The 24,267-nt window shown below is 41.3% G+C and overlaps 1 protein-coding gene and 1 long non-coding RNA gene across 3 annotated transcripts in view; one reads left to right on the top strand and one right to left on the bottom strand.

Annotated features, from left to right (window-relative positions):
- The window catches only part of LOC310680462, a 253,575-nt gene that overhangs the window by 110,003 nt on the left and 119,305 nt on the right, over window positions 1-24,267 (bottom strand). The gene's annotated exons all lie outside the window — the stretch shown is intronic.
- LOC310680304 (serine/threonine-protein phosphatase 4 regulatory subunit 1-like) overlaps window positions 39-24,267 on the top strand; it is a 48,293-nt gene continuing 24,064 nt past the window's right edge. The window contains exons 1-6 of one of the 2 annotated variants that reach the window (XM_083446821.1): window positions 127-352; window positions 726-770; window positions 10,253-10,385; window positions 11,480-11,586; window positions 12,210-12,352; window positions 14,538-14,684. In XM_083446821.1, coding sequence (XP_083302947.1) covers window positions 346-352; window positions 726-770; window positions 10,253-10,385; window positions 11,480-11,586; window positions 12,210-12,352; window positions 14,538-14,684 — 582 coding nt within the window. In that variant the 5' untranslated portion in view covers window positions 127-345. Of the gene's footprint in view, window positions 353-725; window positions 771-10,252; window positions 10,386-11,479; window positions 11,587-12,209; window positions 12,353-14,537; window positions 14,685-24,267 lie in introns of both variants that reach the window. The other variant, XM_083446822.1, reaches the window with a different exon arrangement.

Below are 24,267 nucleotides of genomic sequence, written 5' to 3' on the forward strand. Positions count from 1 at the left end.
CTGACCCAGACTCCCCACCCCTTTCGGAGACACTGGGGGGGGGGAGGAGGAGGAGGAGGGGGCCTGGGCTGCCACGCCTCCCCACACCGCCTCTCTCGCTGTTCTGCCCCCCGGGGCGAAAGGGGCACCGGCGGGGGAGCCGCTGTGTGGGGCTGGCGGCGGGGCTTGGGGCCTGGGGCTGAGGTGGGCCCGGGGCGCCGCGCTGGTTCAGTGGCGGGTCAGGCTGGAGCGCTGAGGCGGCTGGGCGTCGGGCCGCCGCTGCTGCTCCTCCTCCTCCTCGGCCCGGTCCCTCCTCTCCCTCCTCCGCCGCTCTCCTCCCTCCTCCTCGCCCAGGACCATTTCAAAATGGCCGGTAAGTGGCTTTCGCTCCTGCTGCTCCTTCGTGCGGGGTGTGAGGCGCGCAAGGGCTCTCTCTGGTTTATGTCGTTTTTTTAAAAATGGTTTTCCTTTTTATTATTATTATTGTCGTGTGCCTTGTCTTTTTTTCCTTAAAAACACACATCAGAGGGTGCTTAAGCGCGGCGCAAGCGTCGGCCCTCTTTTGCTGGCTTGTTTGCGGATGATGATGATCGTGTATATTTATTTATTTTTAAAATGTATATATATATATTTCCGACTCCTCTCCAAGGGAAAGAAAACGCACCAACCCCCTGTGTCTTCTCTCTCTTTCTTTCTTTCTTCTCTCTCTCTCTTTCTCCATCTCTCTCTTTTGTTTTTGTTTGTAGGGATCCCTTTGTATTTTGTGGATTTGCAGGATGACTTAGATGATTGTGAGTACGGTAACTGTTTTCATTTTGGTTTTTTTTTTTTTAAGAAAAGGGGGGGAAGTAGGAATGAAATCGCCACGTATCTTTATTATCTTCCTTTTGAAAGGTCCCTTATCTTCCTCCTCACGTCCTTCCCAAGATTATGGGTATGGGGGGAAAGGATGGCAAAGATGGTGATTTCCCGGCCACGGGGACACCCCCACTTCCAACCCCCGGCTTTCACCCTTAAGGGGATTTGTTATTTTTAGAAGAAAAAATAAAATGCATTTTAAAACAGGGAGCTTTGATTTGATTCTGCTTACTACGATCCGAAGTAAGTGCCTTGGCTAGACCACATTGGCGGAGACAATGTATTAGTTCTGACAGGTAGACTGTCAAGTGTGTTTCTGTTTTGTTTTGACCACTCAGAGGAGATGCAGATTTTTATTTTATTTTTTGCTTTAATTATAAGGCTGTTAGAGAATATTTTTAAATATATGCATATATTTAAGACATGGTGAGAGTTTGGCAGAATATTGATAGGGGAGGAGATGCAGCCTCCCCTCCCCCTTTTTAATGGCTGGTTAAAAAGTGGAGTCGGTTGTTGTTGTTTTTGCTGTTCATGGAAACAAATGACTCAGAATTTTATTTTATTTTTAACATACTCTGTTAAAATATTTAGCATTTAGTATGTATAGTGGTGATTGTGAACATATTAGGATTTCCAGATGAGATGGAGGGGGGGGAGTACACATTCATTCAGGTCAGCATAAGCTTATAATGTGCCAAATAAGCAACATCATTGGTGTATTTAAGAAAACAAAGCTGTATCTCATCTGGATATGTTAGCATTGTAAAATGCCTGACAGAAAAAAATTATGCAGTAGCAAATATATTAGAAGAAAACATCCAGCTGCAGCTGTCATTTGAAGGAGCTGTTGTTTTATGAATGCAAACCTAGCATAGCTTTGTTCCATCTTCTCTTGCAGAAACTTCAGTTGGGCAATGTGTAGTCTAGATTTTTGTAAGGACACTGCTTAGGTAAATCAGCAGACGTGATACAAGGATGCATGTGCAGATAGCTCTGAGCTTTGCATTGTTCACTTTGTTACCATTTGCATATGACTTTTGTTCAGAAATAGCTAGTCCTTGAGATTATCTTGCTTCCTTATTGATCATGCTGAATTCTGGAAAGCTTTCCTATATGCTGTACAAAAGCAGGGACCAAAGGGGATGAAAAACTTCCTAAACATAACTCATTGACTACCCAGTGTGGCTGAGGCAACCCAGACAGATGAGCAGAGTATAAATAATAAAATGAAAAGAAAAGAAATTGACTTCCTGGTACTGAAACTTGACAGAGGTAATGAATAATGGTAATCTGCAAACCCTTCAGGACTAGGAGCATTTCTAGCATTTTAAAAAAGCACCCAGGACAGGCTAGAAGTTTAATGCTAATGTTCCCTAATAACTGATTCTTACATGAGAGCTGGTCAACACATGGATAGTCTCCAGGCAGCTTTGGTAGGGAAATAATACACATTACAGTATGTGGGGAAGTCGTGCACTGAGCTGCTTCATTACATGACTAGGAAGACATGGTGTCAAATTTTGGCTGTCAGGAAATTTAATGTCAAATCATTCATCTAAGCCTACCTCATAGGGTTGCTGTGAGGATAAAATGTTGAATGCCTCAAGCACTCAGTCCTCAGCTCCTTAGGATAATAAAAGCTATAGTTTCTACTTGATGGTAGTTATGTGAGAATCCGCTCTTTATGAGTCGTTTTAGAGTCAGATTTGTTGAGGTGACTATGACCTTTAGTTATCGCATTGTAACTTTCATGCTTTTTACGTTTCTCATGCAATATGATGCTTTCAAATGACAGTATTTCCACTGGATGCAATTTGAGTCTTGACCTATATGTGCTGTTGCTCTATTAAAATTGTTAATCAATGAATTGTGTGAGTTTTAGATGAGGAAGTAATTAATCAGTTACGTGCCACATTGATTCCACCCCTTGTGTCTACATCTGGTCTTAGATAGGGGAGAAGGTAGCAAATATTGAAATAAGACTGCTTAAGTGCTAGGAGTATGAAGCCCTACTGGGAACAAGATGGTGATGGTTGACCCCCATCGCTGGAACTACAAAAAATTGCTGTTGCTGAGGTCTGTCTGCATCCTTAGGCCAAACACATAGGTAGAAAATGGGGATCAAGAGATATTTGGCAATTGTACATTAGCAGAGCTGAAAATTAATGTTTGGTGGTGTGCTAGATAAAAAGTCATCACAAGCCAAATTAAGTTTCCCTACCTAGCATTTAGAGGGGACGTTCTCTTGGGGAATCTCATATTTGTGGTAATACAGTAGTAATAATTTTATTATTTGTACCCCACCCATATGACTGGGTTGCCTCAGCCACTTGGGACAGAATGAGTCATTTTAGAGATACATTAAGTATCTTTCAAGTCTCTCAAAAAGTCAAGGTATCTGTGACAGCTGATAATAAAATCTGCAGATTCCATCTTAAAAGATAGCAACCAACTCTGCCAGCCCCCAACTGCCCTGGTTTATCATCCAGCCTGATGAAGAGTTATACAGAACTTGAAAGACAGCACACTATTTTGTGATATTTTGGTTTTGCCTAATAAAGATTTTGGAACTTGTTTGTAGGCCAACATGGTGGCGCTGTGGGTTAAACCACAGAGCCTAGGACTTGCTGATCAGAAGGTCGGCGATTCAAATCCCCGCGACGGGGTGAGCTCCCATTGCTCAGTCCCTGCTCCTGTCAACCTAGCAGTTCAAAAGTATGTCAAAGTGCAAGTAGATAAATAGGTACCGCTCCGGCGGGAAGGTAATGGTGTTTCCGTGTGCTGCTCTGGTTCGCCAGAAGCGGCTTAGTCATGCTGGCCACATGACCTGGAAGCTGTACGCCGGCTCCCTCGGCCAATAAAGCGAGATGAGCGCCCCAACCCCAGAGTCGGTCATGACTGGACCTAATGGTCAGGGGTCCCTTTACCTTTATGGCTATCTTTACTTTTTGTGTGTATTGGATTGCATTCTGTGTCATTTTCACCATTGCAGGAAGTTGGCCTAGATAACCCTTGGGGTCCCTTGGAACTCTATAATTCCTTAATTTCTTTTTTAATGTGCTTGTTGTCTTGTCCAAAATTGCCAGCTCTTAGTCATTTGGAAGGATAACTTGATTGTGAAATAATTTTTTTGATTCTTCTTGTTTCCATTTATAAAGACATACTTACTTACAGCAGAAAAGCTGCCAACTCTAGCTATTTTCAGGAGAGTCTTGTGACTTGAAAAGTAAAAATAGTAGAAATCCTGGCTCCTGTTTGTTTCAATAGCATTTATATCCCCTAGTTACAGTCAAAAACTTGACTTCAATGTGCCACAGCCATCAAATTTGAAGTGCTAAAAGAACCTATCATTTGTTTGTAACATCAGTTTGTAACTTTATTGGATGCATACTGAAAGAACTTCTAAATGCAATCTCGGAATCTCTGTTTGCAATTTTGGGAAATTCTTGGAGAACAGGTGAAGTTCCATGAGATTGAAAGCAGACAAATGTCCCCATCTTCAAGGTGGGATGTGTGAAGGATGCAGGCAACTGCTGACTAGACAGTCTGACATTGATACCTGAAAAGGTTCCTGAGTGAATCATTTAAGTAGTTAGTCTGCTAACATTTGGTTGCTATGATTACAAAACACTACCAGGGGTTTCTCAAGAATACGTCACAACATACCAAGCTTTTTTTTTAAAAAAAATTGTTACTAGCTTGCTAGACAAGGGAATGCTGTGGATGAAATATTAGCAAGGTTTTCAGTGAAGCCCAATATGATACTCTTGCTGGCAAGCTGGTAAAATCTGGATTAGAAGATGCTACAGTTAGGTGGATTTGTAGCTGGTTGAGAACTACAGGTAACTGACCATTGAGTGTACTGTATAAGCAAAATCCCTGAAATGGGTCCCCTATTGCCATATTGAGAATTGAGTCTAGGAGGTCACTTACTTGCCACCTATTGAGTTCAGATTTGCTAGACATGGGCTGAGGATGCTTTAGGGAAGGGATGGACTAATGCAGCCCTTGAAGCTTCTGAAGGTTCTACCAAATGTTAACCAAGATAAGGTAAAAAGCTTTTCATTTGTAAGAAAAAGGGGGTGCTTTCTCTTTTTAAGATATATCTAGGCTTTAAATCTCGTGTTGGATTTTCTGCATAATACCCTGGCAATGCATACACATATATGTTCTGTAGCCATGCAGTGCTTATGACTTGAGGGCATCAGTTTTATTTATAGATCCTGTTTATTCATTTTTGTGACAAAAACACTATGTGTTTTTAGGAGATATGGTTTTGAACTGCATGACTAAATGGGTGTCTTTTTAATTTCATGATTATGTGGCATGGTCACAAAGCAGTCAAATCCATATAGCATATGCAAGTGTGTAGGAACTATTCAAGCTTTTTATAGTCCCAATTTACTGGTACAAATTTGTTTTCTGCTCAGCATAAGAACAAGCTTGCATGACCTTTGTTATGGTGGCTGTGCAGTGAAGCCACAAGTTGCTATAATGTTCAGTGGAAGAATTTACACTTCTGCATGCCAGTAACAGTTTGGGTATCTCTTTGTTGCAGGGCTCAGTGGACAAGATGATGATTATGATGATTATTATTTTTATACTATTATTAATAAAATTTGTATACCACCCTTCATCTGTAGATCTGAGGCCAGATCACAGTATAAAAATACAAGATAGTAACAAGATTACAATTTTTTTTTACTTCTAAATATACAAAAATGAACTTTATTTCTCACTAGTTCCAGATGTCTCGAAAAAAGTCATGCAGTGCAATCATATGCACATTTATTCTGAAATACAGTATGTCCCACTGTATTCAGTTCGGCCTACTCTCAGATAAGATTGTATAGAATCGGGACAGGAAATATTTTTTTATCCCAAGAGAGCACTCAGTTCATTACAGTTCTTATTTTGCTCTAATGTGTCTTGTTCCTGCATATCTGTCATATTTGTAAATGTTACCATCATTCAGCCAGTATTTTAAAAAGGTTGCACAAATTCATTTTAGTAAAAGGGAAATTGTCAAAGCTTGATATTCTTCTGATTTAAAGTCAGTTAAAACGGTTTACAATCTTGTATTTTTACATTGTTATAACCCACCCCCTATGGAACGCGGGTGGCGCTGTGGATTAAACCACAGAGCCTAGGCCTTGCCGATCAGAAGGTCGGCAGTTTGAATACCTGCGACGGGGTGAGCTCCCGTTGCTCGGTCCCTGCTCCTGCCAACCTAGCAGTTCGACAGCACGTCAAAGTGCAAGTAGATAAATAGGTACCGCTCCAGCGGGAAGGTAAATGGTGTTTCCATGTGCTGCTCTGGTTCGCCAGAAGCGGCTTAGCCATGCTGGCCACAAGACCCAGAAGCTGTACGCTGGCTCCCTCGGCCAATAAAGAGAGATGAGCGCCGCAACCCCAGAATCGGCAACGACTGGACCTAATGGTCAGGGGTCCCTTTACCTTTACCTTTAACACACCCCTGGGACCTTCCTGCTTTACCTGCAGCTTCCACCAGCTTAATGTTTGTTTAATTTTTCCTTGTTTCTGGCTGCTTTCACCTGTGCTTTGGTTGCATTTCAATTAAGTTGTGGTCAGTATTGTGGAGCATGGGGTTGACACAGGCAGCACTGTACTGCTGTTTCCTCTTGGAGCTACTGCCCTCTTTTGCATGATTTCAGCTTACTTTATCAGATGTTAGTAACAAAAGCAGGCTAATTTCCTTTCTTGGGCTGCAATCATATACCCAATTACCTGAGAGTAAGTCCCATTCAACTTAATTGGACTTAACTCCTGACTAGACATGAAGGGAAGAAGAACCTCAAGCCTGGGTGCCAAATATGTCCCTTGAGAGCACTCTGCTTGTCCCTTGGGTCTCTCCCAAGCCATGCCCCTCATTAGTCCTGCTGTGGACCCTCCTTGGGAGTTTTTAACTAGGAAGTATCCCTGAACTCTGGTAATACTTCTTGGGGGATAGAGCAGAATGTGTGAGTGCGTACAGAAACAAATTTACTGCACAAAGTTGTTCCATCCATTTTTGCCTCCGGCTGCACTCACTACTAGCATGTGGGCCCCAGATGATGGCATAGAAGGATGGGAAAATTACCTCACCTCTTGCTTAATGCATAGGACTTTGGGGTGGGGGGAAGAGCTATCCTAAAATGGGACTGCATTTGTCACAATGTTCTCCAGATATTCACCAATATTACTCTTTTTATTTCTTTTTTTGCATACGAATAGTGGTAATTTGGCAGTGAGGGGCTAAAAGGTGGGATATACATGTTTTCACATATTTAATAAATAAGTATTTGTAGACAGCAGCTGTAGCAGCACAGTGAAGTACTAAGGCACCTTCCCTTAGAGATGGATTGAAACTGCCCCTGGTCTGGGGTGCTGCCATACTCTCATTTTCTACAAGGACAGAAAGAATGGCTGCAAAGACAGCTGTGCTTGTCCACTTCTGTATTTCCTTTCCTAGAGTGAAAGAGGAAAGAGTGAGAATTTAGGCAGGAGTGCTACACAGCTCTGCTGTTTTCAGCAGATTGCTGTTGCTGGTTGCATTTGCTCTTTGCTTCCAGAGGCGCTTCCCCTAGCTGCATGGAGGTACGTAGTTTTGGCAAGCCTTCAGTACTGTAGGGTGGCAGGGGAAACCAAAACAGTTCGGCAGGATTTGTATGTTAGATTCTGGTTTTTCAGATGCGACATATGCCTGTTCTCTCCTCCCCACACCCAGATTTCTCCATTCTTTTCTTTAAGGAAAATTAACATCTAAGGTAGCTTTCACCTTGGTCAGCCATTTTGGCAACATAGTTTGCAAAGATGCTTAGCTACTGCATTTCACTCCTTTGTCCTGAGACATTATGGCAAAATCTTCTTTTCCTTCATAATTTTGCCAACTAACAGCTTTTCCACTTTGTGCCTGCTTTGAAAAAGGTGACTCATTATCTTTCATTTTTTAAAAATCACACTGCAGTGGCTATATCATACCTATCTCTAGTGATTGTATTGGCTTCTCTCACATACAACACACATTTCTGGCTTTCAGATCTCTTACTCATCTGGTCCACCCATCCTGTTGGCTCCTATTTAAGACAAGAAATTGGGTTAGGTAAAATTGGTTTCCAACTTCTTAGGTTAGTTTGAAGGCATTAATTGTGTGCAGCTAGTTAAAACATGACGTAGGTATGGGAAACATTTTCGTTATCTAACACTGTTTCTTGGCCTAATCTGGGAGTTGTATTTAAATAGTTCAGTTCCTCATTTTGTAACTAGTTGCAGGCTTTGTATATCACCTAACAGATGTATATCTTTAAAGATCTGAAACCTTTCCATTGCATCTAAGTGTTCTTATCTGTTTGCCATTGTGAGAGAATGCATAGGCAGACATACTCATACATTCCAAACAGTATAGCATATCCCTCTTGTTTGGGAATTGCAATAGAGCACACTGGCTGGTACATCTGCATCTGGAACTCATTTTTAACTCTCCAGAGATGACAAAACAAGCACCTTATTTATTGCATTGTTAACCAAGTATAATTGGCTAGTTTTGCCTTTTACAACATGCACCTTTTTTTTTGGTCATACACAATAGAGATGTTTAAGTAATAATCAATTCAATAGCAGCAGGAAACACATTCTTTCCCTCCACTCCATACTTCAATTGACAGTTTTCCCTCCCCTACTCATAAATCAAAGCAAGAATCATGGCATTTGCCTTTGTGAAAACTTCTAATGCAATTACAATAAGCAAACTAAGTTATACAAGAGGGTAGTGGTTGATCGGTTACAAACAAATTTTAAATATGGAGACCAGCAAACAGAAACCTATTGTTAAAAATGTCAGCCTGAAGCTTTTCCTAAGTGTAACTGCCTGACCACCTTCAGATGCCCTGTTCCCTATCCCATTATTAATTGAGGTTTGGGTGGTATAAAGAGCAAGGCCTTTTCAGTGGTGGCACCGAAATTTGGGAATGCCCTCACTGATTAGATGTATCAGGCTTCCTCTCTTCTATCATTTAGTTGACCATTTATTTTACACATGTTTTCAATGTTTGCTATTTAGTTTGTATTGGCCAAAGCATTTTTTATTTTATTTTTTGCATTAGTTGTGGATTTTGAAATTGTATGTTTGATCTCCTCCCCCCCCCCCCATTTGTTGCTTTGTTTGTATCTTTCTTAAGCTTCTTTGGAAATAAATAAATAATTACAAGTTTGCTTGAGTAGGGGAGTTTCTCAGACAGAAATATACTGGTCAGACAGAGGATCCTTTAAGTGAGGAAGTGATAGCCAAAAATGTGATCAGATAAATTCCTGGGTCAAATTTCACTTTAGCCAGGAGTTTATTAAGGTGCCTTATGCAAACCATTATCTCCAGTCTCACACCTGCTGTATGGAGATAAAAATGCTGCCTTTTCTTACAGGTTTGTTGTAAGGATAGCTGAGGTTGTATATAAACTCCACCGAACAGTCAAAAAGTACTGTGCAAATACTGTTCTTAGCTGTTATGGTTCAAATCTGATTTGTGAATCGGTGTTCATGAATAAGCAGGGTTAGAAGCTGAGATATGAAAGCTAGGAGCTAAATGGCACCTTAAACCTAGGTTATGGGAGCAACAACGGAATGTCTAGGTGTGCTTTTTTATTAAAAAGAATGCAAAGCTGAAAATGAATGAACTGCAACTAAAATATTATGTTCATTTTTCACATAGTTTAGTCCTTCCCCTTCCCACCCCCCTAATATTCTTAAGAGGTTTCTTCTCCAGTTTTCAGAGAGTAACTGGTAGTGGGAGGGCAGAAAAAGGTCCTCCTTTCCTTCCACTCTGCAGTTTTAATCTGAAATCTAAGGCACAGTACTGCACCAAGAGCTCAGAAACTGTTTGTGCTAATGAAATTCCCTGTCACAAAATGCACCTAGAATAATGAGAGTTTCAAACACTGTGAAGAAGCTTTGGATATGTTTGGTCCAAATAAAGATATAAAACAGATGTAATAAGATAAATCAGGAGGATATTATGGTATCAGTATATTTAGTAACTGAAATGTATATATCTTTTAGTGCCTCACTGAACAACTTTTCCAACTGTCTGACTTTAGAGAATCCCTTTAAATTCAAACTTTTAAAAAAGTTGTAAATTGCGTGTTGACCCCTTTATTTCCAAGTTCATTCCAGTCTTACCAAGCCAGTCTCTACACTAATAAGAGCTAGTTACAGCATGTGAATTCCTTAAAAGTTTTATCACAAATCTCATTAGTTTAGGCTTTAAGAAGTGTCAAAGGTTGTGAAAATTGGCAACCTTGTTATTTTTTGTGGATTAGATTTAAAGACTTAAGGTTTCCCCACTAGAAAAAATTGGTGCTGATAATTTGGTGCTGATAATTTATTTTTTCCTTGCTTACATGCTACTTTTCTTCCCTTCAAGTTGGGTTTGAAGACTATGGACCAGATTGTGATAGCATGAGGATAACTGCATTCTTGGACATTCCAGGACAGGATAACTTGGCTCCGCTTGCACGTCTGGAAAAATATGCTTTTAGTGATAATATATTTAACAGGTAACAATGCAAATAATTATGCAAATGTTGTCATGTTCATTTTTCTCTCCTTTTCATAGATGTTCAGTGCAGGTAATATTCTTATTATAGGATTTAACCACATATATTTTTAAGAATAATATTGTGTTGTATTAATGTAGTATATTCAGTGTTTCTGTTCAGTAGGTTGAACTCCCTACATTCTTAGAATGGGGTAGCAAGCTTCTGCCACCAACCGCTGCCCTCAAACAATTTTTCTTTCTCCACATCCCAGTCTGACTTCATTCTCTTCCTTTTAATTTCCTCTTTTTAGCTGTTTCCCTGTAATTTGCTTTTTATTTACTTTGTAAATTGTATGCACTGCTTGATTGTAAAGAAAAAACCTTCAGATAGGTGGGGAGGTAAAACCTTAATTACATCCATAAGCGCCCCCCCCCCCCCCGGACATCTGCTATCTTGGCACGTTGTGCCCACCAACCAATAGCCTTTTTTAAAAAAATAGCTAAGTGGATGTACCCCTCTGGCTCTCATGCAATTTGAACTCTGATTCCTTGGTATAATTTGCTTAGCTTTTTGAACAGCACAGCTTCAAATGTTTTCTATGGTCTTGAGTGGGCCAGAAGCGGAGAAGGGAATCAAGGCAAAGGGGAAGATGCAGTGAATGAAGCCACATTCCCATTCTCTAGGATTGCCATATTTCAAAAAGTGAAAATCCAGACACAAAGTTGCTGAGCTTTTTTTCTTTCTTTTTCTTTAAGCGATTTCTGCCCAGACATATGGCAACCCTACCATTCTCCAAACTCCAGTAGTATCAGAGCAAAGCACCAGCCACAACAAGATGTTTAAAGACATAATTATAGGTTATACTTAGTGCAACCCTATGACATGTTTTCATATTTTTCCGAACAGTGAACATTGTGGCCAACTTTTGCTTCTGTTATGTAAATCTCCAAGCTGCACTATGTTGCATTACATTGTAAATATTTAAAAAGTCACCTTACGTCAGTAGACCACCCACACATGGAACTGATCAGATTCCACTGTTTTATATTGCTCACAATGCTTGGGTTACATATTTCTTTTTCTTATTATTTTTAAAAACATTGCCTTTACAGGCAAATCATTGCCAGGGGTCTACTTGATGTCTTTCGAGATTTCAGTCACAATGAAGAAGATTACTTGACAGTAATGGCAATAGTGGTCCGACTGGCTGAAGATACAGGTGAGAGTTCCAGTTCTTTCTTGATATACTATTGCATATGGTTGTTTGCATGGTCCATCTAGATCAGCCAGGTTTTGACTACCAGTGGCTCTCTGGAGTTGCAAACAGGAAACTCTCAGATCTCTACTTGAAGATAGCTGGATTGAATCTATGATCTTCTGCATGTGAAGTACCGTATTTTTTGCTATATAAGACTCACTTTTTCTCTCCTAAAAAGTAAGGGGAGATGTGTGTGTGTCTTATGGAGCGAATGCAGGCTGCACAGCTATCCCAGAAGCCAGAACAGCAAGAGGGATTGCTGCTTTCACTGCGCAGTGGTCCCTCTTGCTGTTCTGGCTTCTGAAATTCAGAATATTATTTTTCTTGTTTTCCTCCTCCAAAAACTAGGTGCGTCTTGTGGTCTGATGCGTCTTATAGCGCAAAAAATATGGTATTTTCTTTAGCTCACATTGCTAAAAATGAATTTATTGTCCTGTGCCACTATTAAGTTCTGTAATTCCAAAAGATTTTGCTGCTTATATAGAAGTTGCTATATTCAAATGCAGGACATTCTGTTCATTGAATGCATATGTTTACCACTTTCAAATCAACTAACATTGTTACTTTATTCTCTAAATCCCCAGAGCCTACTGTACGGACAGAATTAATGGAGCAGATACCACCCATTGCTATTTTTCTACAGGAGAGTAGACCAAACTTTCCTACCTCCTTTTCTGAATACCTTATGCCTATTGTGGTGAGATATCTCACAGATCCAAATAACCAGGTAAAAAAATTCTGGATTTAAGATTGTTATCTAGTGTAATAACAATGACTTCAATTGGAGACCCTTAATTAGACAGTGGCAAACTGTGATTTAACAAGAATGAGCTGTGGTGAGCCTTAGGCTCATATGCTCCCTTGTCCTCTTCTGCATAGCAGTGAGGAGCAATTTGAAAGCTTTAGCTTTTGTTTTAGATTAACCAATTTATTGTGACATCCAAACCTGGACAAACTGTGGTTAACTATGGTTTGTTGAAACAAGCCAGCTTCAAAAAATAGTTCATGAAGCTAGCTTGTTTCAATAAACAGTAGTTCAGAGTTTGGATTGCCGTTAATCGAAAAAAAGGTTCAAGTTTCCGAGCTCATCCTTTCTGTGCAATGGAAGGAGAGTGCACTAGCCCAAGACTTGCGATGGCTTCTTCTCATAAACTAAGGCATAATTTTGTGTTATGTTTACATTTTTAAAAAAATCAATAAAATGCTAAACAAAACCAATACACTTTTCAATGTCTGCTTAAAGAGAATTATAAAGAAATGGGGCTGTCAATGAAAAGGCCCTGTGTATGGTACCTGCTAGTCTGCTTGGTGGTAGGGGCCTCCGAGGATAATCTCAGAACCCAAGGAGGTTCACATGGGAGCTGATGCCAAACTATTTAGGGATTTAAAAGTCAAAACCACCACTTTAAATTGAGCTGAAAAACAAATAGGCAGTCAGTGCAACTGGCACAGTATTAAATATATTAGCAAGTTGGAATTCCTTCTCAGGTGGCAGCTGTTTCTGCCGATGTGAGTAAGAGGCTTGTTTATATCATTAGAGTATATGAGATAGTTCTAGGGTGGATTGATTTAAGGTTGTTGCCATCATAATAAATAACAGTTTGTGATGGGATGATTAGCTACTTGTGCGTAAAACGCCAGTCCCTCAGAGTTTGATCAAGTTCTCAAACCTCTGCCTGTGACGGAGCCCCTCCAGCATGGCTGCGTCAGTCGCTAGCAGAATCCGAAAGTGGTTGCTTTCGGAAACGTTTCCAACATAAAAGCTCCTTAACGGAAACACGTCTTCTGGACTCTCGGCGTGACAGTTTCCGGCGAGGAATGGGTGTCCCTATAGGAGGTCCTGAGACCTCCCCGCTGTTTTCGCTGGAAGCGTCTCTGAGCCATTCCTCCGACTCTCCTTCCCTTGACGTTCCTGCTCTCCCCCTACTGGTTCCCTCTTCAGCTGCTGCGTCTCTCTCAACCTCAGAGAGCCTTTGCACCTCCTGTCCTGCCGATGGCAGTTCCCTGACACAGTTATATAGATAAGTGAGGAAACCCCCATTTTTAGTCCTGCACTTTTGCTATTTTCCTTGAGTCATATTCAGGTTCTTGCATTAGATTTGTTACATCTCCTACCCAAGGTAATAGCTTTTTCTACCATCTTAAATTAAGTGATGATGTGACAAAAGCTCTTAATTTTTTTGTCAGCTTTGTGTTAAATATGTATTCTGTAGTTGACCTCTTTTGTAATGTTTTATTTTGAAATCTTTAAGATAATATTTTAGTTTTCTGTTAATTTTGTTGCTTTGACTGTATACTCTATATTTGACTTTCTTCAGAAATGTTTGATTCTGGATTGTTTTATTGATGTTTTAATATGCTGTAAACTGCTTTGAGATTTTTCTTAAAAATATAAAGCGGTAGAGAAATGAAATTAGTAATAATAATAAAATAATAATAAAAAATTAGCATAGGGAGGTGGTCATTTGTAGCTCTGATATACTCTTTAAAGCAAATGTACAAATCTAAGACAGATGTGAGTTTGGAGGTTATCTTTCAATAACTGTTCAGGAAATGACTGTTCCTGAACATTTCCATTTTAATATATCTAAATGAGCGTGTGTGAAGGCCACAATAAGCAATCTTTCTAGCTAACAGGAAACCTTATCTAGCAGTTCTAGTGTATGGATGTAACTCTGGTGCTCACATGTATTCTGTGTGAGCTAGATTGAGTTGAATCTGAGATGACCTTTTTCACAGTGCCCTTATAATAATACTTTTACAAACAAAAGGCAGTGTGATAAGTTATCAAATGCAGAAGAACATGAATTAGCTTTTCCGATTTTCAGTGTTGCTGCTACTACAACATTTCTTGCATATTGGGGGGAAATTCTTTCTTACTGGTTTTCATTTTCTCCTTTGTACATTGATAGGTTAGAAAAGCAAGCCAGGATTCACTACTCATACTACTGGAACAAGGTCTTATCGGCCAATATGATATTGAAAATAAAGTGTGTCCAATCCTGTTAGATCTTTCTGCTCCTGAGAGTGATGATGAATACAAAGTAGAAGCTGTAAACGTAAGTAGCAGTTGTCTTTCATTTGGAAATTCTTCTAAATTTGCAGTAGGGAACAAAGTCCTATATCTACCATCTGTACAAAGTTTGTACATCTGTACAAAGTTAAATAACCGAAGACTATACAGGTGTAATTCAACCTTTGTTATTGGCTTCTTATTCTTGACTGGTCTAGTTTTAAATTTGTTGTTTAAGTGACGATACAGTGAAGGAGAGAGAGAGAGGAGTAAAGGATGTGCCAGATGTGCTTGAGTCGGTATGAGCCACATGACCAGGCTTAGCCCCTGTTGACCTCACCCTACAGGTGAAGTGAGTTCTAAGGTGAATAAGGGAAGGGGAAATGTGGCACTTGTAGGATAATCTCTTTATTGGACTTTCTGAGTACAAGAGTGCTCAAGCTGGTAATGTGAGGAGGGCCTCTGTGTAGGTGTACTAGAGCAGGGGTTGGCAAACTAAGGTTCATGGGCTGGATCAGGCCCAATTGCCTTCAGGATCTGGCCCGCGGACTCTGGATCGGCCTGGGGATTCTGTTCGTTCGGGCTGTGCCATTTCCCCCCTTGCGCCATTCCATTTCCCCCCTCTCCCTCACAAACACCGCGGTGGCGCCTCCTCCCTCCCTCCTCCTGGCTTCTCCCCGCCCTGCCTAGAGGAGGAAGGGGGCGGGGCTGAGCTAGCTGAGCACCGTTTTAAGCAGCCCCTCTACAGAGCCAGCCCTTTCACGCCGCTCATCTTCCTTCCGCCACCTGGTGCTCCTGTGGGCCAGAGAGCGGAGCGGACGAGCTTGCTCTGCCTACCCGCGAGAAGCAGCAGCAGCAGAGGTGGTGGCAGCCCCAGGGAAGGTAAGCGCAACAGGTGGGGGTGGGGAGGATGACTACCTGCCCCCCTCGCCTCTTCTTCCAGCTCCCCCCCACAGTGCTGCTTCTCCAGCCCACCACAAGATCTGAGGGACAGTGGAGCGGCCACGGCTAAATTTTTTTGCCAACCCCTGTACTAGAGGGACCGAAAATTACCTTTGACTGAGAGGTGTAGCTTAAAAACAAACACACAAGAACACTTAAAAAAAAAAAAGCCTATGGAGGGCATTCCACAATGATGAGGCCACTGCAGAAGAGCCAATTTCTTTGCCTCCATATTGCTTACTAAAAGAACCCACTCATAAAATTTATCTCTTGGAAGGATCTATCAATCATTTTTTCTGATTAGGGAGTCACAAATCCACTCCTTTTTCACACATTACTTTCAGCACAAGCTGCTTGCCACCTGCTGTGTCACCCTCATGAATATTCTGTGACCTGCAAATAGTTTACAGTCCACCATTGCAAATTGTTGATCTAGAGTTTAGAGATGGGTCATATCCGCACATTACAGTAAGCCATAAACCTTGCTTATTTTGCACAAGTGAAATTTAGCTGGTGTTGTGAGAAAACAACTCTAGCTTAGTGTTACAGCTAAACCAGAGATTGTGCTTGTTTTCCTCCCAGCAAACTGTAGTTACCGTATTTTTCGCCCCATAGGACGCACTTTTCCCCCTCCAAAAATGAAGGGAAAATGTGTGTGCGTCCTATGGGGCGAATGCAGGCTTTCACTGAAGCCGGGAGAGCGAGAGGCATCGGTGCGCACCGACCCCTCTCTCTCTCCAGGCTTCAGGAAGCTACCCGCAAGCCTTGCAAGCCCTGTGGGAGTTCCCACAGGCTCACAAGGCTTGGGGCGGCAGCCTCCCGCCCGAAGCACGGGGAGCCCTCCGGAGGACTCCCCGTGCTTCGGGGGCGTGTCCGCAAGCCTGGCGCGCCCGACGGGAGGTCCCGCCGAGCGCGCGAGGCTTGGGGCGGCAGCCTCCTGCCCGAAGCACGGGGAGCCCTCCGGAGGACTCCCCGTGCTTCGGGGGCGTGTCCGCAAGCCTTGCGCGCCCGACGGGAGGTCCCGCCAAGCGCGCGAGGCTTGGGGCGGCAGCCTCCCGCCCGAAGCACGGGGAGCCCTCCGGAGGACTCCCCGTGCTTCGGGGGCGTGTCCGCAAGCCTTGCGCGCCCGACGGGAGGTCCCGCCGAGCGCGCGAGGCTTGGGGCGGCAGCCTCCCGCCCGAAGCACGGGGAGCCCTCTGGAGGACTCCCCGTGCTTCGGGCGCGTGTCCGCAAGCCTTGCGCGCCCGACGGGAGGTCCCGCCGAGCGCGCGAGGCTTGGGGCGGCAGCCTGCCGCCCGAAGCACGGGGAGCCCTCCAGAGGGCTCCCCTTGCTTCTGGCGGGTGTCCGCAAGGCTTGGGGCAGCAGCCGCAGCTGAGGGGGGGAAATAAATTTTTTTTATTCATTTCCCCCCCCAAGAAACGAGGTGCGTCCTATGGGCCGGTGCGCCCTATAGGACGAAAAATACGGTAATAAACTAAGAGCATACTTTAACAGGAGATCATAGTTTGTTGGGCGTGAAATAAATCATGACCCCTGGTTTCTCTGTAATGCTATGCCATGGACCACAGTTTGTTTCCTCCTATCACAGGAGTAGAGGTGAACCTATAGTTATGATTTACAATGACCTGCAAACATGAATATTGAGTATGTAGGAAGTACAGTGGTGCCCCGCAAGACGAATGCCTCGCAAGACAGAAAACCCGCAAGACGAAAGGGTTTTCCGTTTGCAGAGGCGCTTTGCAAGACAAATTTCCCTATGGGCTTGCTTCGCAAGACAAAAATTGACGAAAATTTTTGAGGTTTTTTCCCGCTCCAAAACCCCTTTTTCTGAAGCGCTAAGCTGCTAAAAGCATTTTAGCAGCAAAACCGCTAATCCCCTAAGCCTTTAATAGGCGTTAATAGCCCTTAAACTGCCAATAGCGCTAATAGCGCTAATCCGCTAATGGGCTTGCTTCGCAAGACGAAAAAACCGCAAGACGAAAAGACTCGCGGAACGGATTCTTTTCGTCTTGCAAGGCACCACTGTATTAGTATTCGTATCTCCTCCTGCTTTCCTTTTAAAAAAGAGGAATCCTAGATTAATGTCAACAAATGGCCACACCGACTCGGCCCCGAACACACTGACCAGATGCTTGGAAGCTGTGGCTGGATGGTTTCGTGGGAGCCGATTGAAACTAAATCCTTCGAAGACAGAGGTCCTATGGTTAGGTCGGGATGGCATGGGGATGAGGGACCAACTCCCTTCTCTTGCGGGGGCCCAGTTAGTGCCATTGCCTTCCGTTAAGAGTTTGGGTGTAATCCTTGACGCCTCCCTTTCCATGGAGGCGCAAGCTACAGCAACAGCCAAGGCGACATTTTTCCACCTTCGCTGCATCAAGCAGTTGGTCCCTTACCTTTCCCGCCCCGACCTGGCCACAGTGATCCATGCGATGGTCATCTCCAGGCTTGACTACTGTAATTCGCTCTACGCGGGGCTGCCCTTGAAGCTGTCCCAGAAACTCCAGCGGGTGCAGAATGCTGCAGCGAGGCTCACAGAGTCTCTGCCATGGGAGCATATTCACCCAGTGCTTTTCCTGCTGCACTGGCTCCCAGTGGAGTACAGGGTCAGATTTAAGGTGCTGCTTTTGACCTTTAAAGCCCTTCACGGCCTAGGACCCTCGTACCTACGGGACTGCCTCTCCTGGTATATCCCACGGAGAGCCTCAAGGTCCATAAATAGCAACACCCTAGTGGTCCCAGGCCCTAAGGAAGTTAGATTGGCTTCAACCAGAGCCAGGGCCTTTTCAGCTCTGGCTCCGACCTGGTGGAACGCTCTGCCTCATGAGACCAGGGCCCTGCAGGATCTGATTTCTTTCCGCAGGGCCTGTAAGACAGAGTTGTTCCGCCTGGCCTTTGGCTTGGAGCCAATTTGATTCCCTCCCTCCCTTTCTTTTTTCTTTTCCTTCTCCTCCTGCGATGAGGCTACATTTTAATATTTTAATGTTCCATTATTTTAATGTTGTATTTTACTTTTGTTTTTAAGTTGTAATCATTCATCTTGTTTTTATTATTGCTTGTAAGCCGCTCTGAGCCCGGCCTTGGCTGGGGAGGGCGGGGTATAAATAAAAAATTATTATTATTATTATTATAAAACACAGTTGTTCTGAAAGCACATTGAAATATGTTGTCAAATTTAAAAAGTCTTAAGGAAGTTCCAACATAACGGACACTGACAGCCACAAAACAAACCACTTCTTTGCATAAGAACTGTATATCGGCCTCAGTATTAGTTTTCAGTTGCTCTTGGGCTGCAGAAATTTAAGAAGAACTGGGCATGTTATACTCTCTTTCCTTGGCTCTGAAGTCACTGCTGTGTGGTGTTATCTTAACCTGTTATCCATCAAAATTGTTATATTCCAGTTCAGTTAAACCCACAATGGACCAATAATATAACTGTTTGGAGGAAAAGGTCAAAATACGGAAAAAGTGTTATTTTATTTTCCAGCTGCTAAAAGAATTAAACTGAAAGAAAATATAATCCTTCCAAGTAGTCACATATAGGTCCTATTAATGGGTTATAAATTCCAGCATTAAAATATTTGGCAATTTTCCCTAAAGGTACTATCTTAAAGCTATGTTTCTTCTTGATGTGGTATCCAAAAATCTATAGCATTATTGCTTCTTTTAAATTTATACTTGACTATAAATAGTTGCTTAAATTTTCTAATTCCTAAGTGTATTGAGTTCTTCAGATCATTTGCAAGAAATCCGTTGTGTATCCACAAAATGTGAACATTCATAATTTCATTTTACCATGGCTGTCTGACACTTCACCCATAAAATGACTTTACCAGCTAGACTACAGTTTCTTGTTTGGGAGTTGCTTAGGCCAATTTCCAATGTAGCATCTGAATGCCATATGTCTTTTTCAAGGACTGACAATTCCATTAAAGTCAGAATAGGATAATGTTCTCCAAGTTCTTTCTTTGCATTCAGTCACAATGACTGAACCATTTGAGAAGGAAGCTGTGATTTTTAATAACCATATACTTTTTAATGTATTCTATAAACATATTGAGACTTTAAAAAAAAAACCCCAGCAAAGTTTAGGAGTCTTATATTTACAATATTTGAATGAACTTTTGTGGTATTGGCGATTTAATAATTTTACAAGAGTCTTGGGATAGGTAGTACATTCATGCAGTGTAACATTTTTTTAAATGTTTATTTTTAGAAAATGTTCTAATTCTTAATGTTTGAGAAAAAAACTGATTCTGCTTTTGGAAAAGGTGTTATAGTCAAAGATGCACAGAAATTATTTGGTTTGCTCTGAGGGATGGGAGGCTTTTATGGATGGAAAAAAAGGGAACTGAATGTTCACTGTCTGCTAAATTTATACCCTGATTTTAAACAAAAATTGGTTCCTAAGCAAGGCCTTTCCATTGGCTGAACTCAGAAAGTAGCAACATTTGGCTCCTTTTCTCCTTTGAACTCTTTCTAATCCAACTGGTTGTTACAAGAAATCTTTAACAAAGAACTAGCAGCTGAGTTTGCTTTCTCTCTCTCCCACTTCCTGTCCCCTTTACTTCTGTGCTATGCTTTTTAGATTGTAAGCCTAAGGACAGGGGCTATCTTACTACTGATATTTGTAAGCTGTTCTACGAGCTTTTTCTTTTTTCTGAAAAGTGAGAAAAAATTGCTTTAACCAAATAAATAAGTAAATATCTGATGAATTTGATTTCTAAGCCATAAGAAGTTCATATACAGAAGTCACATTGTCTTTTTTTTTTTTTTTTTTTTTTTTTTTTTTTTATAAATTTTTTTATTGCGTTTCTTTCCATAATTTTATAGGTTTATAAACAAATAAAGTAGTTACAAGAAACAAATTTTCTCTTTTTTAACAACAAAAACAAAATAAAACTTGGACTTCCCCACCCCTTCCGATTCTGCGTTCTTTGCATTAACAATGTCAGCATTTTGTTACCTTATTTCATACCTTGTTGTAACTTTCGAATGTTATGTATCCAAATACAATATATTATATCTCAATTTCAATACCTTTAAAATAAACATAACATATTCAATTTAAATTGTCTCCTTTTCTCTTTTGTCACTAATTTTACCATTTACTTAATCATATTCGCAGAAGCTTATCGTTTCCTAATCATGCACTTTCTTAGGATTCATACAGCTTATAATATTTTTTCAGATAATCTTTAAATTTTCCCCAGTCCTCCTCAATTGTTTCTTTATCCAAATCTCGGATTCTGCCGGTCAGTTCAGCTATCTCCATGTAGTCCATCAACTGCGTCTGCCAGTCCTCCAGCGTGGGCAAATCTTGTGTCTTCCAACTCTTTGCAATGAGTATTCTTGCTGCTGTGCTAGCGTACATAAACAAAGTTCTATCTTTCTTTGACATTTTCTGGTCCACCATGCCCAACAGGAAGGCCTCTGGTTTCTTAGGAAAGGTATACCTAAATACCTTTTTCAATTCATTATAAATCATTTCCCAGAAGGCCTTCACTTTTGGGCAGGTCCACCAGAGATGGAAGAAAGTCCCCTCTGCTTCCTTACACTTCCAACATTTGTTGTCAGACAGGTGATGCATCTTGGCTAACCTGACTGGGGTCATGTACCACCGGTATATCATTTTCATAATGTTTTCCTTCAAGGCACTAGATGCCGTGAATTTCATTCCGGTGTTCCATAACCTTTCCCAGTCTTCAAACATAATATTATGTCCAACATCCTGTGCCCATTTTATCATAGCAGATTTAACTGTCTCATCCTGTGTGTTCCACATAAGCAGCAAGTTATACATTCTAGATAAATTCTTGGTCTTTGGTTCTAACAATTCTGTCTCTAGTTTCGATTTCCCCTCCTGGAAACCAACCTTTTTATCCATTTTAAAAACCTCTTGAATTTGAGCATAATGTAACCAATCTCGCACCTTGTTTTTTAATTTGTCCTGGCTCTGCAACTTCCAACCGTCTCCAATTTTTTCAATTAATTCCCAATATTTCGGCCAATAGGCCTCCATATTGGGTCTTTTTCGAGCTTTGGCCTCCACCGGTGATAGCCACCTCGGTGTTTTACTCTCTAATAAGTCTTTATATTTCATCCAGACTGCAAAAATCGCTTTTCTGACAATATGGCTTTTAAACAATTTGTGAACTTTAACCTTGTCATACCATAGATATGCATGCCAACCAAATGCATTATCAAAACCTTCCAGATCTAGGACGTCGGTGTTTTCTAGCAAAAACCAATCTTTCAGCCAGCAGAAGGCTGCAGCTTCATAGTACAACCTCAAATCCGGCAGGGCAAACCCCCCTCTTTCTTTTGAATCAGTTAATATTTTATACTTTATTCGGGGCTTTTTGCCCTGCCAGACAAACTTAGATATATCCTTCTGCCATTTTCCAAAACATTCCTCTCTGTCCACGATCTGTAGGGTTTGAAACAAGAATAACATTTTCGGCAATACATTCATTTTAATTGCTGCAATCCTTCCCAACAAGGAAAGTTTCAATCTTGACCAAATTTCTAAATCCTTCTTTACTTCCAACCAGCATTTTTCATAATTGTCCTTAAATAAATTCAAATTTTTGGAAGACAAATAGATCCCTAGGTATTTCACTTTCTTTACCACATTTAATTCTGTTTCTCTCTGAAACCCCTCTGTTTCTGTAAGTGTCAAATTCTTGGTCAAAACCTTAGTTTTTTGTTTGTTCAACTTAAACCCCGCCACCTGACCAAACTCAGATATAAGTTCAAGAACTCTTTTTGTACTGGATTCTGGCTCCTGCAATGTCAAAACTAGGTCATCTGCAAAAGCTTTAAGTTTATATTGTTTCACTCCGACCTCTATCCCTTGTACCAGCCGGTCCTCCCTTATCATGTTCAATAGCACCTCCAGGACTGAAATGAATAAAAGGGGGGATAGAGGGCACCCTTGTCGTGTCCCTTTTTCAATTTTGAACTCCTCCGTCACCACATTGTTCACTATTAATTTGGCCTTTTGCTCTGAATAAATTGCTCGTAACCCATTTTCAAACCCCCGCCCCACTCCCATCCCTTCCAAGTTTTTCTTCATGAACATCCAAGATATATTGTCAAATGCTTTCTCCGCATCAACAAAAATTAACACCGCCCTTGTGTTCCTGTCAGTTTGTAAAAGTTCCAAAATATCGATGATGTTTCTGGTATTCTCATATAAATGTCTACCAGGGAGAAAGCCTGCTTGGTCTTTGTGAATTACTTCAATTAAAACTTTTTTAAGTCTACTTGCCAAAATGTCTGCAAATATTTTGTAATCCACATTCAGGAGTGAGATGGGGCGGTAGTTCTTGAGTTGAGTCTTTTCAGATTCTATCTTAGGTATCAATGTGATGAACGCTTCTTTCCACGTTTCTGGTGCCCTCTTCCCATCCATGATCTGGTTGCATACCTCCAACAAGGGTTGTGTTAAATAGTCTTTCAAAGTCTTGTAGTATTTGGAGGTAAGCCCATCCGGGCCTGGAGATTTGCCTAGTTGCATATTCTGAATGGCACTTTCAATTTCCTGGGTGGTTATTGTAGAGTTCAAGATTGATCTTTTATCTTGAGTTATTTTTGATAGTCCATTTGTCTTTAAAAAATGATCTATCTCTGATTCTTTCTGAGGCCCCTGTACATAAAGTTCTTTAAAATATCTGTGGAAGCACTTCCTAATTTCCTCTGGTTTCTGCACCGTTCTTCCTTCAATCTCTAGATTTGTAACTGTGTTCAACTTTTGTCTTTTTTTCAGCTGCCAAGCTAGCAGCTTTCCACATTTATTTGCTGATTCAAAGGATCTTTGCTTCATCTGTTTTATTTTCCATTCAATCTCCTGATTAATCAATTTTGAATATTCTGCTTGATGGAATTTAATTTCTCTCAACAGATCCTTTGACTTTGGTTTAGTTCTCAATTTTTTCTCTCCTTGATGTATTTTCTCCAGTATTTTATCTTTCTTTCCATTCCAGAGCTTCTTCTTAATTGTATTCTGTTGTATCAGAAACCCCCTCATAACAGCTTTGCTTGCGTCCCAGATCGTTCTTTTTTCTACTGTAGTATTCAAATTTATCTCAAAATAGTCCTTTAATGTTTTTTGGGCCTTTTTCACAATCTCTTGATCTCTTAAAAGAGTGTCATTCATTCTCCATCTGAAGGAACCGGTTTGAGTAAGTCTGAGATCTAATTTCAGAGCGTTGTGGTCGGAGCATGTTTTTGGGCAGATTTCCACCTTTATAGTCTTGGGTGCCAGCCCCCTGGAGGTCCAGATTTGGTCGATCCTTGACCAGGACAGGTGGGCCTCAGAGAAGAAAGTTCCTTCTTTACCTAGGGGGTTCTTTGTCCTCCATATATCAATCAAATCCAGATTGTCAGTCATTTCAAAAAAAGTTTTAGGCAGTCTGCCGTCTGATGTTAGATTTTGGTTATAAGACTTATCCATATGTGTAGACACCACTCCATTCATGTCTCCCATCATTATGATGTTAGCATAGTCCAGATAGTCCAGCAGCGTCTCATGCAGCTTCTTGAAAAATTCTGATTTCCCGTCGTTTGGAGCATAAATTCCTAGTATCAATATTTTTTCTCCTTGGGTCTGGATTTCAATTGCCAGAATTCTTCCATATTCATCTTTGAATAAAAATTTAGGTATCAGGCTCTCCTTAGCATAAAT

This window comes from Podarcis tiliguerta (genome assembly GCF_965153285.1).
Source record: "Podarcis tiliguerta genome assembly, chromosome: 6".
Classification (NCBI taxonomy): Eukaryota; Metazoa; Chordata; class Lepidosauria; order Squamata; family Lacertidae; genus Podarcis; species Podarcis tiliguerta.